Source organism: Typha angustifolia, chromosome 11 (genome assembly GCF_048772165.1).
Source record: "Typha angustifolia cultivar Huaian chromosome 11, ASM4877216v1, whole genome shotgun sequence".
In the NCBI taxonomy this organism is placed as follows: Eukaryota; Viridiplantae; Streptophyta; class Magnoliopsida; order Poales; family Typhaceae; genus Typha; species Typha angustifolia.
Genome location: NC_133249.1, coordinates 3103635 through 3117068, shown reverse-complemented (window position 1 = coordinate 3117068; position 13434 = coordinate 3103635). Strand labels below are relative to the sequence as shown.

General features: G+C 37.8%; 1 protein-coding gene across 1 annotated transcript; it reads left to right on the top strand.

Annotated features, from left to right (window-relative positions):
- The first annotated feature begins 7793 nt into the window (after positions 1–7793).
- LOC140770235 (uncharacterized) lies at positions 7794–9962 on the top strand. The gene has a single exon (XM_073111310.1). The coding sequence runs from the start codon at positions 7833–7835 to the stop codon at positions 9528–9530; it is 1698 nt and encodes a 565-aa protein (XP_072967411.1). The 5' UTR covers positions 7794–7832; the 3' UTR covers positions 9531–9962.
- Positions 9963–13434: the final 3472 nt, after the last annotated feature.

The window sequence follows — 13434 nt, the reverse complement described above, 5'->3', positions numbered from 1 at the left end:
TACTTTTACTATCGTACATATTTTACCATATATTTTATTATTGATCCTTATATTTTAATTTTTATATACTCTAATTTGTTACTTAATCTTAGATGATTACTCAAGGGTATAAAGGTTGTCTTGCAAGTGTAGTTTAATTAAGTCATTTATATGGTAACTATACTAATGGCAGAATATATTTAAGATATTAAAACGTAAAATATAAGAACCGGATAATAAATATCCATATAATAAAACATTAATGATAATAAAAATAATTTAGGTTTAATCGACATATTAAATAATTATTTTTTGGTGGAGAAAGACTTTGCAATAAAATGTCGACTACTTTGAGCTTTTATTCTTCGGCTAGAATTGAGTAGCTGAAAGTCAATAGAACTTCAAAGTTCCATTGCATTAAAAAAGATCATACTCATATATGCGTGAAAGGACCGACGTCTCATTTATCAATTCAACCTTTGAAAGGTTTGAAATAAATTTATTGAAATCACCCAAACTTTGACTTTTACCATCGTTCACAAACATTTATTGAGGGTTGGCACTAGCTTTGCTAGGGTTTCAGCTGACCCATCTCTTCCTCTCTCATCTAGGACAGGAGAGAGGCTCGGAAATCTTCTTCCTTCTTTCATCTTTTTCTCTATTCAACCACTTTTCCTTACTCTTCTACCCCATACCTTGGTTCTCTTGTTTGTTTTTATTATAACCTAAACAATTTAAACTCTTAAGTTCATTTTAGTGGTAATTATTTTTCACAATCTAATTTGGATTGTAAACCAATTTATAAATCATCTGATAATATATGAGAAGGATGGCATGAGAATGATTCACATTCTCTTGATCTTCACAATGTAGGATAATTAATAAGCCAAATATAAATAGAATTTAGTTTTTGCATGTTTGTACTTTAAAATCTTTTATTTATATTTATACCTCTGAAATCTACGTTTTTTTCAACCTTCAACTTACTTTACAACTGGATGCAAATGAGAATAATTGATAGAATTTTATAGTTAATTAGGACTAAAAATAATTCATACAAAAAGCCAATAATTTTGAGAGATGAATACCTCCTATCTATATATTAGAAACGCGTGGAAGGACCGGCAATGCCATTATTCAATTCTACCTTTGAAAAGTTCAATCTAGTGGTAACTTTTGATAAACCATTTTGACTAGTCCATTTGATACGTCTAACTAACTCAATTATTAGATAGATCTTGTCCATATTTATTCCTTTTAATTTGTTTAATCTAAGAACAACCAACTTGTTTTTAACTTAGTTTAAAAAACTAATCATTCTCACGTTTATATCTCTGGCTACATTAGGTCCTTCCTCGTTTTTGGAGTGGGAATCTACAATTTTTTACATTGACCATAAGGTCTTATTAGAAGGGCAGTTTGGCAAGTACAATATCAAATTGGATCATATATACGATAATGTTCTTCAAGATGTCTATTGCCACAGACAAACTAAATGTCAGTCTTGGCATGGAATTTCATAAGAAAATACTAATGACGACAAAGGAGGCAAGACTTGGGTCAAAAAGAATATAATGTAGTATAAATATCCCTCCTCTAGGAGAAGTTGGCAAACACAAGGAGAGACAGAGACAGAGAAATACAGAGAGAGAGAGAGAGAGAAGAAAGAAGAAGATGATGGAGTTCTCGTCCAAGGTCCTCTCTGTCTTCTTAGTGTTGATTGTGGCCTTCTTCTCCTTAAATTTTGAGTTGGTTAAAGGAAACGGATTGTGGAAGTACCTTGTTCACTTATCTATCTACTATTTTTCGCCTTCACGGATAACGTTCTCGCTCTTAACTAGAGCTTTGAAATGAACAGAGCTGCACATCTCGGAGTTTAATTTCAATGTTCTGCTGCTAACTATCTCCCCTGTTTTTCTGTATCTCAATCCTGTAACTTTCTAAATAAATGATATCCTCTACGGGCTGATGTTATGATGCTTTGATGAGAGTTTAAGTTGCATTGTTGAAAGGGCTGATGATAAACATTTGCTTTGATGCATCATTGTTGATATACCTTGTGATAAGTCTTTTTGCTGACAATTGTTCCAAAGAGCTTGGCTCATGTCAACGGAATCAAATTAGGGTCGACTATTTTAATCTTAAATAATTACTTTAAGAGTATTAAATAGTTAAATTAACTCACTTATGTAATAATTATTCATAAAATGAATTTAAATATTTCTGAGACATAAGTATTTCATGTAATAGTATGAAGGATTGAAAGAAAAAATACAATTTAGGTTGCTTTTGATAAAATTTCCTGAAAAATTAAGAGAGACCCTGGAGAATTTCGACTTTGGCAACATCTCTGATTCAGATTATACTATATGCACTTATTTGAGTGGTGCAACATTGCACGTAGTCTAAAAGGCATTAAAAAAATAAAAGATTTGTAGGCTTTTTTTTAACTCGAAATGGGCTTCTAAATTAGATTACAACAAGCCTTGTGCTCAAAGAGAGAGAGAGAAGAAAAAGAAAAGGAAACTCAATTCACATACCCAATTTTTTTTTTAAAGAATGTAGTTTAATAGTTTAATCATTCATACAACAAAGTACAAAGTCCAATGTTTTGCAATACATATAATACAACTCCTGGCATTGGTGCTCTCTCTCTTGGACAGTGACTGTGCCCAAATTACCAACTCTATAAATGTTTTAATCTTCCACACCCAGCCAGTTTTATTTGCCAGAGTAGATATCAAGTGCAAGAGTTCATGAAGTACATCTGCAAAAACTGGATCACATAGTGTGGCTGCAAAAACTTTAAAATCATGCAAAATTTCCAGTTTCTTGGATTAGTTAAAGGCTAAGGCTTCTAAATAGGGTAGATATTGACAAATTATTTTGACTAAGTTTGAAAAAACCCCTAGACACACGTATGTATCTAAATACTAGGCAATGATCTCGCTCGTTCGCTTAAGTAAAAGATCGAAGAAATATAAAGAACGAAAGTAAAGATGAACACCAAGATTTTAACGTGGAAAACCCAAACGGTAAAAAACCACGGATCCAAACTCGGATCAAAACCAATCACTATGATAGTAGCAGTTACAAGACTGACTCACAAAACAACCCGTCGATCCAAACGACTTTGTTCCTCTCAGTCTTGATCGCTAGAACCCACGATTCACTGCTTCTTGTGATTGAAGTCCAATCTCAGTAACCCTCGAGATTGATCTTTCGTCTAGATAGCCCTTAAGACGAAAGATTAAGATTTTTAGATGCGAAGGGCCTTGTTTGTTGAAGAACCAATGTAGCCTCCAAAAGGTCTCCTTGAATAATCTCCTTCAACCCCCATAGAGTTAGGGCAACACTATCCTTATATATGATCTCCAAGATATTTCCAAATCCAAGTAATATTCGTACTCACGAAATCCAATAAATTGCAAACTTCATAGGTGCGTTCGAATGCGGCCCGAGTGCGTTCGAACGGCCTAACTTAATCTCACTTGCGTTCGAACGGGCCCAAGTGCGTTCGAACGCGACAGCTTGAATTCTTCAGGTTGCGTTCGAACGCGTTTGTGAACGCTGCTCTCGGTCTGTGTGAACGCAGTACCCGCGTTCGAACGCGTTTGTGAACGCGGCTCTCTGTCTGTGTGAACGCAGTGCCCGCGTTCGAACGCGCTTGTGAACGCGGCTCTCTGTCTGTGTGAACGCAGTGTCCGCGTTCGAACACGCTTGTGAACGCGGCTCTCTGTCTGTGTGAACGCAGTGCCCGCGTTCGAACGCGCTTGTGAACGCGGCTGAGAACGCGACGGCTTTTCTCCAATGATCTTGAAATTCTTCACACCAGTGATATTCTAGACTTGTGTAAAGCTCATATACATGAAAAAATACACTTAGAATATTTTGTACACAATTGCCAACAAATAAAAACCTAACAAAGTTTAACACCAAATCTAAAATATTTACTCTTGTTTTTTGACTTTATAACTAGTAACAATACTACTTGAAAGAAAAACATATATGTATATTACTGACATTCAAATGAAGCTTAAAACCAAAGGGAGATGAAATAAGAATACACTAATTATTTAACTTAAAAATTAGTTGTGATTGCTCATTTCACTTAGTACATATATAATGATAAAACCACCACATACAATTTAATGACAAATAAATTCTTACTCTATCCCTCTCTACTGTCAAAATTCATCCAAACCCCAACATTTCCTTGGGGAATAACATCAACAACTAATTAACAGGCCTTGTTCCTTCCTTCAACAAGTAGCTTTCCATTTACTCCCTTCGAGACACCAACAAGTTCTTGATACAATGACATCCTCTGTCCATGTTTGAATGAAGAATGATGCAACAATATTTTTTATTATTACTTTTAGTGTATATAATGAGTAACTTGGGCATACATCTTCTAACGTGATATAGAGTATCTACCACAGGCCTTCTTCTCTGTTCTGTTAAACCTATCTTCTTTACTTAGTTGATCTTAGTCATTAGCTTGTTTCAGACACCTCTCATGGAGCATCAAATAGATCCATTAGCTATTTTTGTCATCAAGTTTTTCTTATTGTGAAGCCCAATTGATAGAATGTGTCTCCAAATTAAGATCCATGGATAAAAACTACTTAGTGTTAACTCACTAATTTTAATATTTTTAAGCAAAAGATGAGCAGCAGAATTTGAATTTATATCCTCTCGGTCATAATACAATTTCACAAATGGTCTTATATAGCCATGTTTTCATAAGAAATAATACCCTACCCACATAAGAGTTATATTCTTATATGTCCATGGAGAGGAAAAAGAAAGTAGGAAGATCGTGGGGTTCAGTTGAAAATAATATTCTTTAGAAGTCCACTAAATAGTGTGTTAACCAAACATTATATTTAAATAAAACTAATTTAGACGCAAATAGCTTAATCAAATTGTCATCTCTTTATCCATTCAACCATTTACTCAATCAATTATCATTTCATCATTTTCTCCACTCCTCTCTCCTCCGCGAATCCATCTAATATGAAAAATTAGTTAATTATTAAACATAAAATCTCTCTTAAAACCCACTATTTTATACACCACATTAAATTAAGTAGGGATAAGTTGCTCACTGAAATAATCTTCTATGTTAGCCCTTTCATTTTAATGATTTTTTAAAGCCCTACTTAATGGTATCAGGAGACCCATCCATCTCCAATACCTTCTAAGTTGTTCTCCCTCTCACATCCATTGCTTCGTAATATGAACAGTAAGACTAAGATCTAAAAACTCAAGTGCATTTATTTTTATACTAGATTCATCTTTTTATAATAAAATATGTATAATTTATACAAAAGATGCCACACAAGAACCCATTTTTATTATTTCGAAAACTACAAAAACTTTTTATACAAATGACAGCTCTTAATGCTGCCATTTCTTAATCTTTCTTTCTAGTATGTCACCTTTACAACTTGAGAACATGAACGCCTGTAGAAGAAATGAGCTCTTCTGGTAGCCACCTTAGATAATTTATCAAATCTCAACAACATTCCACGTAATGCTCCATAGTGTTGCCATCTCTTTTTTCTTATTTTTTACTAGCATGACACCTTTAAAACTTGAGAGCATCAACACTTAGTCTGGGCCCACCTTAAGAGAACTCATCAAATCTCAACAACATCATCTAACAAAATTAAGGCACGAACTTTGATGCTCCATAGTATGGCACATTCATAGCTTGAAAGCATCAACACATCGAAACAAAGGCATGAAAACTTTATTGACTATTGCATCATAAGTAATCGATTTATAAGCCTCAAAGTCAAACAATGATTAGAAGTTATATACTCAAAAGTGATCAAAAAGAGAGGGTTGCTCTTTTGTTTAGCCCATTAGTAGTCAAAACCTCTTCATTGTAACTAAGAATTACTATATTATTTCTGTTTTAACTCTATCACCCATCAGACAAGTTTATCAAGTGCAAGCTAACCTCTCTTCTCTCTCCCATACATGCATTTTCTCATTCATCACTTCCCTTTTAAACCTAGAATATATGAAACATCGCTAGACACTAAAGATTGTAACATTTTTAATAAATGCCTTGTTTAAAAACTAAACTACTTGGCAAAATACCAAATAAACATGTATGTCAGTCTCAATCTGAATCTTATGTCTTAAAGACACACAAACGCACAGTGGAATTATTAGAAAACCTTATGAGATAATATCATCAATTGAACACCTGAACTGTCTTAAAGACACACAAACGCACAGTTCACTAAATAATTCTATTATGACACCACCAACTAGTAAAACAACAGGATAAGAACAGAGCATGAACTGATTATTTCAGAAAAGGGATGACTTTAGAAAAGAAAACTTACCCACTCAGAGAAGATTAAAAGAAAAACAATGGTAGGGGAGAGGAAGGAGGTTCTAAGAACTGTCGGCATGGGCGGTATTGGCAAATTCTTTAACCACTCTTCCCATTATAAAGCTAGAAGCTAAGCTGAATATAAAGAGAAGGATTTGCCAATGCCCCCGAACCGATAACTCTTAGACATCCACATCTTCCTCTCTCTAACTCTTCCCATCTTGTAGAAAAGGCAGCAAGGGAGAGGGAGAGGGAGAGGCGATTAGAAACCATCGGCATGGGAGGGATCGGAAAGCAACTTTGAAGCAATTTTGCAGTAATCTTGACGTGCTTTCCAAACCTGACCCATACCTATAGCTCCTAAAAACCCAATCTCCCTTTCTCGTCTACCTTCACTCGTCTCTCGATCTCTCTCTCGCTCTGCTTCTGAGTCTCTCTCTGTTGCTGATAAAGAAGAGACCTTTATTACCGCATTGGATTCTCTAGTTTTGTAAAACCACTTGTTGCGCCCCTGGTTTTCAAAAACCACCTTGTTTTACGCGTGTAGGGTGTTGGGAAAGCCCCAGAAACAACGTGCTTTCTTAGAGGGCACGGAGTCGGAGGACATGAATTGTATGCAAACACGTCTGCAGAAATTTGTTGCGTACGGTCAGCGAGAGCCTGCCACATATCAGTTGCGTAAATTTCCTACAGGCTACAGCAGATATGCAGACCCTCTCTCTCTCTCTCTCTCTCTCTCTCTCTCTCTCTCTCTCTCTCTCTCTCTCTCTCTCTTTTTCTAATGATAAAAAAAATATGAATGATGAATATCATGCAGTAGAGTATAGATGAAATTAAGGCCTATGTCTACATGATTGGGCTAAGCCATAATAATTGAATTTGGACGGGCCCCTTTGACCCTTACTGGCAAGGGATTTTGATGGGCTTCCTTTTATTTGTAAGTGCGAAGCAAATTATAAACTAGGCTTTTCAATTGAGGCAGAGGGCTTGCGAGGCTCTAATGGGCGGGCCTTCTCTCTTAAAACTGCAGTTGCGAAGGATTAGAACATGATCCTTGTGGAGACTTATTAGAATTCATTCTGAAACTGGAGTTGGAACCCGCAGCACGTATCTCAATCTCGTACATGATTGCACTTTCTACATCATTTTGTTGATTTTTAATGCAATGGCAATCTCAATGGTATATTGATAATTGGACAATGCATATAACTTAAAATCTAAATTAAAGAAATTACCAAAAAAATTTACATGTGTCTGTAGGTAAACTTAGTTTGTTTGATAAAATTTCCGAATAATTTAACGAATGGATAAATCGACCCACAACAATGTTAGTCAGGACTCAGGCATAGTAAAGTTAGTATGCAACCCCAACGTAAGTAAGCCACAAATTATGTGTACGTCTTAATATTTGGCCTACAAACTCTATTGTGAATAACAAAAGTAAGTTAGTCGTAAAGAATAAATACTCTCCCTGCGCCGTCGCTCCCATTGAAATGTTATGTTCTCCAACCTCCTCTCCCGATCCTTCCTCCTCCACCCACTCACCCCAACTCCCTCCGCTCGTCTCCTCTTCTCCACCTCATGCCTCTCCATCCCACAAGAACTCGACGCCGAGGCTCGTATCGCCGCCGACTCCACCACCGTCCTCCACCTCCTCCGCTCCACCCCCTCCCATAACATCTCTTCCGCCCTCCTCCTCTCCAACGTCACCCCTACCCCATCTCTCATCTCCGCCCTCCTCCCTTCCCTCTCCTCGCTCCCCTCGTCCTCCCTCCTCCCTTTCTCTCTCTGGTCTCGCCCACACCTCCCTCCTCCCCTCCTCTCCTCCCTCGTCGACCTCCTCGCCAAGTCCCGCTCCTTCCACTCCGCCTGGTCCCTCCTCCTTTCCCGCCCCCCTTCACCTCTTCTCTCCTTTGTCCCCCTCTTCCGTCGCTACGCTCGCGCCGGCCATCCCTCCGCCGCCGTACGCACCTTCCGCTTCCTTCTCCGCCATCCTGAGTACGTCGCCGTCGAAGGCGACACTTTTTCGGCTGACCCGGCCGACCTCCTTATCGACGCGCTCTGCAAAGAAGGGCACACTCGCGCCGCCGCAGAATTCGTCGCCAGCAGGCGCGACGCGGACGAGAATTGGGTCCCCTCGGTTCGCGTCTACAATGTACTCATCCACGGATGGTTCCGTGCCCGCCGCATCCGCAAGGCCGAGCGGTTGTGGGCCGAGATGCAGAACAACGGCGTGCGGCCGACTGTCGTTACCTATGGGACCCTCATTGAGGGGCTTTGCCGCATGCGGCGGCCCGACCAGGCCGTTGCCCTTTTGGATGAGATGATAACGGCTGGAATTGAACCAAATTCGCTCACTTGTAACCCCATTGTTGACTCCCTTGCTGAGGCCGGTCGGTTTAAGGATGCCCACAACATGCTTGAGAAATTTCCCCTGTATGGTGTTTCCCCCGATATCTCCACTTTTAATTCCCTTGTCAAGGGTTTTTGCAAGAATGGCGATCTCGTTGGGGCCAGCAAGATGCTTAAGATGATGATTGGAAGGGGCATTCTTCCCACAGCGACCACGTATAATTATTTCTTCAGGTTCTTCTCAAAGTTTGGGAAGATTGAGGAGGGTATGAATCTTTACACAAAGATGATTCATTCTGGGTACTCCCCTGATTGCCTTACGTACCATCTTTTGATCAAAATGTTGTGCGAGAAGGATAAACTGGACTTGGCTGTGCAGATGATAAGGGAGATGAATAGGAATGGATTTGAGTCGGACTTGGCCACGAGCACCATGTTGGTGCATCTTCTTTGTAGGATTCGTCGATTTGAGGAGGCTTTCGAGGAGTTTGAGAGTATGTTTCAGAGAGGAATTGTGCCGCAGTATATTACATATAAGATGCTCAAGAAAGAATTTCAAAGGTTGGGGTTGCTTGAATTGGAAAAGCAGTTGGTGGAGCTGATGAAATCAGTTCCACATTCAACCAGATTGCCTGGTACCTACAGGGATAAGGAAGGGGATGAGTCTGTCAAGCTGCGGAAGTCTATAATGAGGAAGGCCCAAGTTATTTCTGATGCTTTGAAGGAATGTAAAGATCCAAAGGAGTTAGTTAAACTAAAAAGCTCTACTGAGAGTGCTTTAGAGAGTGCAAATAGGTTGATTGCAGATATTAGGAGAAGAGTATATGGAGTGCAAGGTGAGTAGCACTTCTGATTTCTGAAATTAGAAAGTTACAGTTGGCTGGAGATGTGAGGATGACAAACTATAGCTGCTATGTTGTAAAACATTGGATTCACTTGATTACTTACAATAAAATCCTTGTAAATTTATCTAGGAAGATGATTTAAGTAAGAAACTTCCTGGATTGTGAGGGGTGCTTTGTTTGTTTGCTTAAAGTAAGTACTTACAATCACCAACGCAACTTTCTACAGGCAAAAGTGACAGCATTTTCTTTGCAAAACGGCTGATGAAGCAATTCCGGTTTAATGTTATTGTGCATTTCATGTTACTGAGATGATTAAATTTCTTTATGTTATTTTTATAAAGATGTTAATGATCATCCTTTGCAAAGGACTCTTCTTTTCTTGTTCTTGTAATGTTTAGCATAGTGTTATTACATTAGTGTTTGCACCGAAATGTCTTACCATTTAACAGCTGGAGTTTTCTTTGCATACAGAACTGACTCTCTTTGAAGCTAAAATCAGATTTAGAATACCTTTCCTGCATTTCTGACTTCAATACTTGTCATGAAATGTTTCGGAACCAATCTCCCCTTCAAGCAACTTCTTCTTTTCATAAATGTATTCTGGAATGATTCACCTGGAGCTGAATTATAAGACACCAGAAAGCTTTAGTAACATACAGATGTAGGAAATGCTTAGCAGGACCACAGGCATAGCTTGGATATTGCATCATTAGATAGGTTGACAGATAATAGCCTGTTCTGGCCTGGTGTATGTGATTTTCTTTTAGTAATTTTCCCTGGCTGTCAGTGGACTTGACGGCAATTCAAAGATATATACCTGAGGAGAACCATTTGCACTTACATCTTCATCAAATAAACCAAAACTCTAGATTTTAAACACCTGAAATTTCAGTTACGCCATTCTGGAATTTGGGGACATTTTGATGCTCATCCATTCCTGGTTAGCTGCTTTTGTGGATCAACTTTGAGCAGCTTAATCAATAGAATATTTCCTCTGAGCATGCAAGAATATTTTTAATTTAAATATGTTTTGAAGAATATCAGTATGGAATAAGATTACTGATAGTTAGTGGTCTGGTCTTAGGGCAATCCTTAATAGTATTCTTCTATCCTGACTTCATAAAACCGTTAGATGATTCACCTGCATAAACAAATATCTTATTTTAGTATGCCTTGAAGAACATGGTCACATGGTCAGAGAATAAGATTCTTGATCATTACAAACTCTGATCTCACAATCCTTATATTGTACTGACTATTCAGAAGAATTTGATGATGGGTCTGCTGACTCTGCCATCTGCCTAAACAATTTCTTTCAGGTATTTGCATGCATATACTAACTAATAATTTCTTTTAGTCTTGTTCCAAATCCATATTATCACATGCGTAGTCAAACACTAGATGATAAACATATCTATCTTTGGCAATTTTTATTGTAAAAGTTTTTGTGGTATATTGGGATACCATTAGTTATGCAAAAGCTGATAGTAACTGTAAATCTATCATTTGTATCAATATTAGAGTTACGACCATTGCTGTTATTACATGTCTAATGTCTCTGGACAGCCACTGGTTGGCTGAATGATGACACTTGTTAAGAGCAGTCTTTCAAGTACTAATCTTCCTGTCACACAGCAAGCTCAAGAGTGATCCAGCAGCATATGTCAATCGTTTTCATTTGGCTATCTAGTCCAGGTCAGGCTATTTCTGATATGTTACCCACAGAGTTCCAGATCTTTCCTTCACTTTCTTGTGTCCTCGAAGCAAATATAGAACTTTTGTATCAGGCTGCCAACCTCTGTCGAATTCTATTGAAATGTTTGTTATATTCTCTGCCAAATCTTGTGGTGAATTATAGATTTACAGCTTATGCTGCTGGAGTTGGGCCAGCTTGCTGTGATTACAGTGGAAATTTATGTACATCACTAGGCAAAAGAACATGGAGATTTTTGGTTTCTCCTTCACTCAAAAAGTTTGGTTGGTAGTTTGGTACTGAGTGGTACTCTAGGTGAGGACAGACACCCTACTTAAAATCAACATGTCATGTTGTTTCTTACTTTCTTCGGCTACTTTGATGATCTATTTGTCATTTTGCAGGAAATTGGAACCAGTCTTATATCAAACTTCCAGATTTTCAGCATAATAGGACTCCATATTGCACAATGCCAGACTAGTTATGCAGGGCCTAAAGAGGGTAAGATGTTTACAGTATGTGAATCCTGTCTTTCTGGTATTTATTAAACCAGTGGGCAATACTTGGCTACCATTATATTCATATATCCAATTATTGCTCTTAGTCTGTAAACACAAAGATGGGTTTTGCAAATATAGGGTCTAAGAAGGACGAGAGATGTGGCAAGAAAGGAAATCTTCTCCATGAACTGTATTACTATTACAATGGTGGATTGTGGCAAGCCCCACACTTTAGCCCTCAATCAACAGCTACTGATTGGAATTCTGATGCTGATCTGAGTTGGTGTTTCCAGAATCATTTCAATATCTATGGTTTACAGATTATATGATCGAGTGATGTTCTCTGCTTTCCTCATGCACACTGCAGTTTAGTTCACTTATTGCCACTAGCATCATTATTATCTAATGCATTTCTGCAAACTTTACCTTTTATGGCAACTTCAAGAATCTAATGTGCTTTAGTTTATGATGTCTTGGTTCTACGGTTGTCTCCATGAGAAGTTCTGACCCCTCAAATTGAGTACCCTCTAGCATTCATGACATCCTCACTTCTCTCAAGGGTCATCATTGAGAATATTCTCCATGCTGTGAGCTACAGTGACTGTAGTATTCTTGGGACAGAATGATACGCCCTATGAATCATGGAAAGTGAGCTCACTTGGAGTTGGCCCTAGCATGATAAGCATGTTGAAATTATGTTTGGGATCTAGATTTTTCTTCCATATCTGCTAGAATGTATGAACCTCTTATGCTTTATATTGGGAAATTGTATGACTTCAAAGTTAATGAAAACTGTTTTCTGAGGAGTTCTTTCTGGGGATTTGGGAGATCAAATCATGGATGATTGATGGCAAGTCCTGGATATTTGTTATTACTTGAATGCTATTAATTAATAGAAGAAGAGATCACCGGTGGTTTCAAATCTTTTTATTTGTTTTTAATCAAGTTTCTTATCTGTCTATCGTCACTGTGAGTTTCTTATGAGCCACTTTCTCATGCAGTGAATTTTTAGTCAAGCAAAATCATTTTCAGTTTTCTGTTGTTTTCCCTCGTCATGCTTCTTTTCTTTTCCTATTATTTTCATTAGTTTGTTTATCTGCCCATTTTTCTCGAGGTAGTATATCTCTATATTTTCTCAGGGTCAGATCCTAAAACTATTTTATCTGATTACCCAACATGTTGCAGGTTGCAGGGGGTACCAGTTCATTGCGTCTGCAGCCATAAGCTGCTGATTTCAAGAATGTAGGCCAAAAGATGGCAATCCTTCTAGACAGCAGCTTCAGGAGTCCTGATGGCTGGTATAATCCAAAGTTAAAAAGGTAACAATTGTTAGAAAGCAGATTGATACTTGATAGCTCTTGCCAACTATCACTAATGATTTCCCATTCAGCTGAGATCTTCAATCTCAACATGACATGATGAGAAGTAAGAAAGTTAACCCAATCCACAGAATGGATAAAATGACAACAATATAGATAGAGATAGAGATAGAAAACTTAGTTCAAACTTTTTATCAACTTATCCTAGGGATAGTTGATTTGCCAACACGCCTAAAAAGGTGCTAATCAAATGTAGATGTGATAAGTTTTTTTTTTTTTTCCTCCTTTCTTTTTCTCCCACTCTAAACTTACATTGAGTTGTGTGAGTCTTCAAGCACTAGCAATCTGGAAAAAAAAAATAGAAAATCTGGAAGCATTGCGCGTGCAAATG

What these genes read in the sequence shown, in the direction of transcription:
- LOC140770235 (XM_073111310.1), top strand. Translation starts at nt 7,833, where the DNA reads ATGTTCTCCAACCTCCTCTCCCGATCCTTCCTCCTCCACCCACTCACC.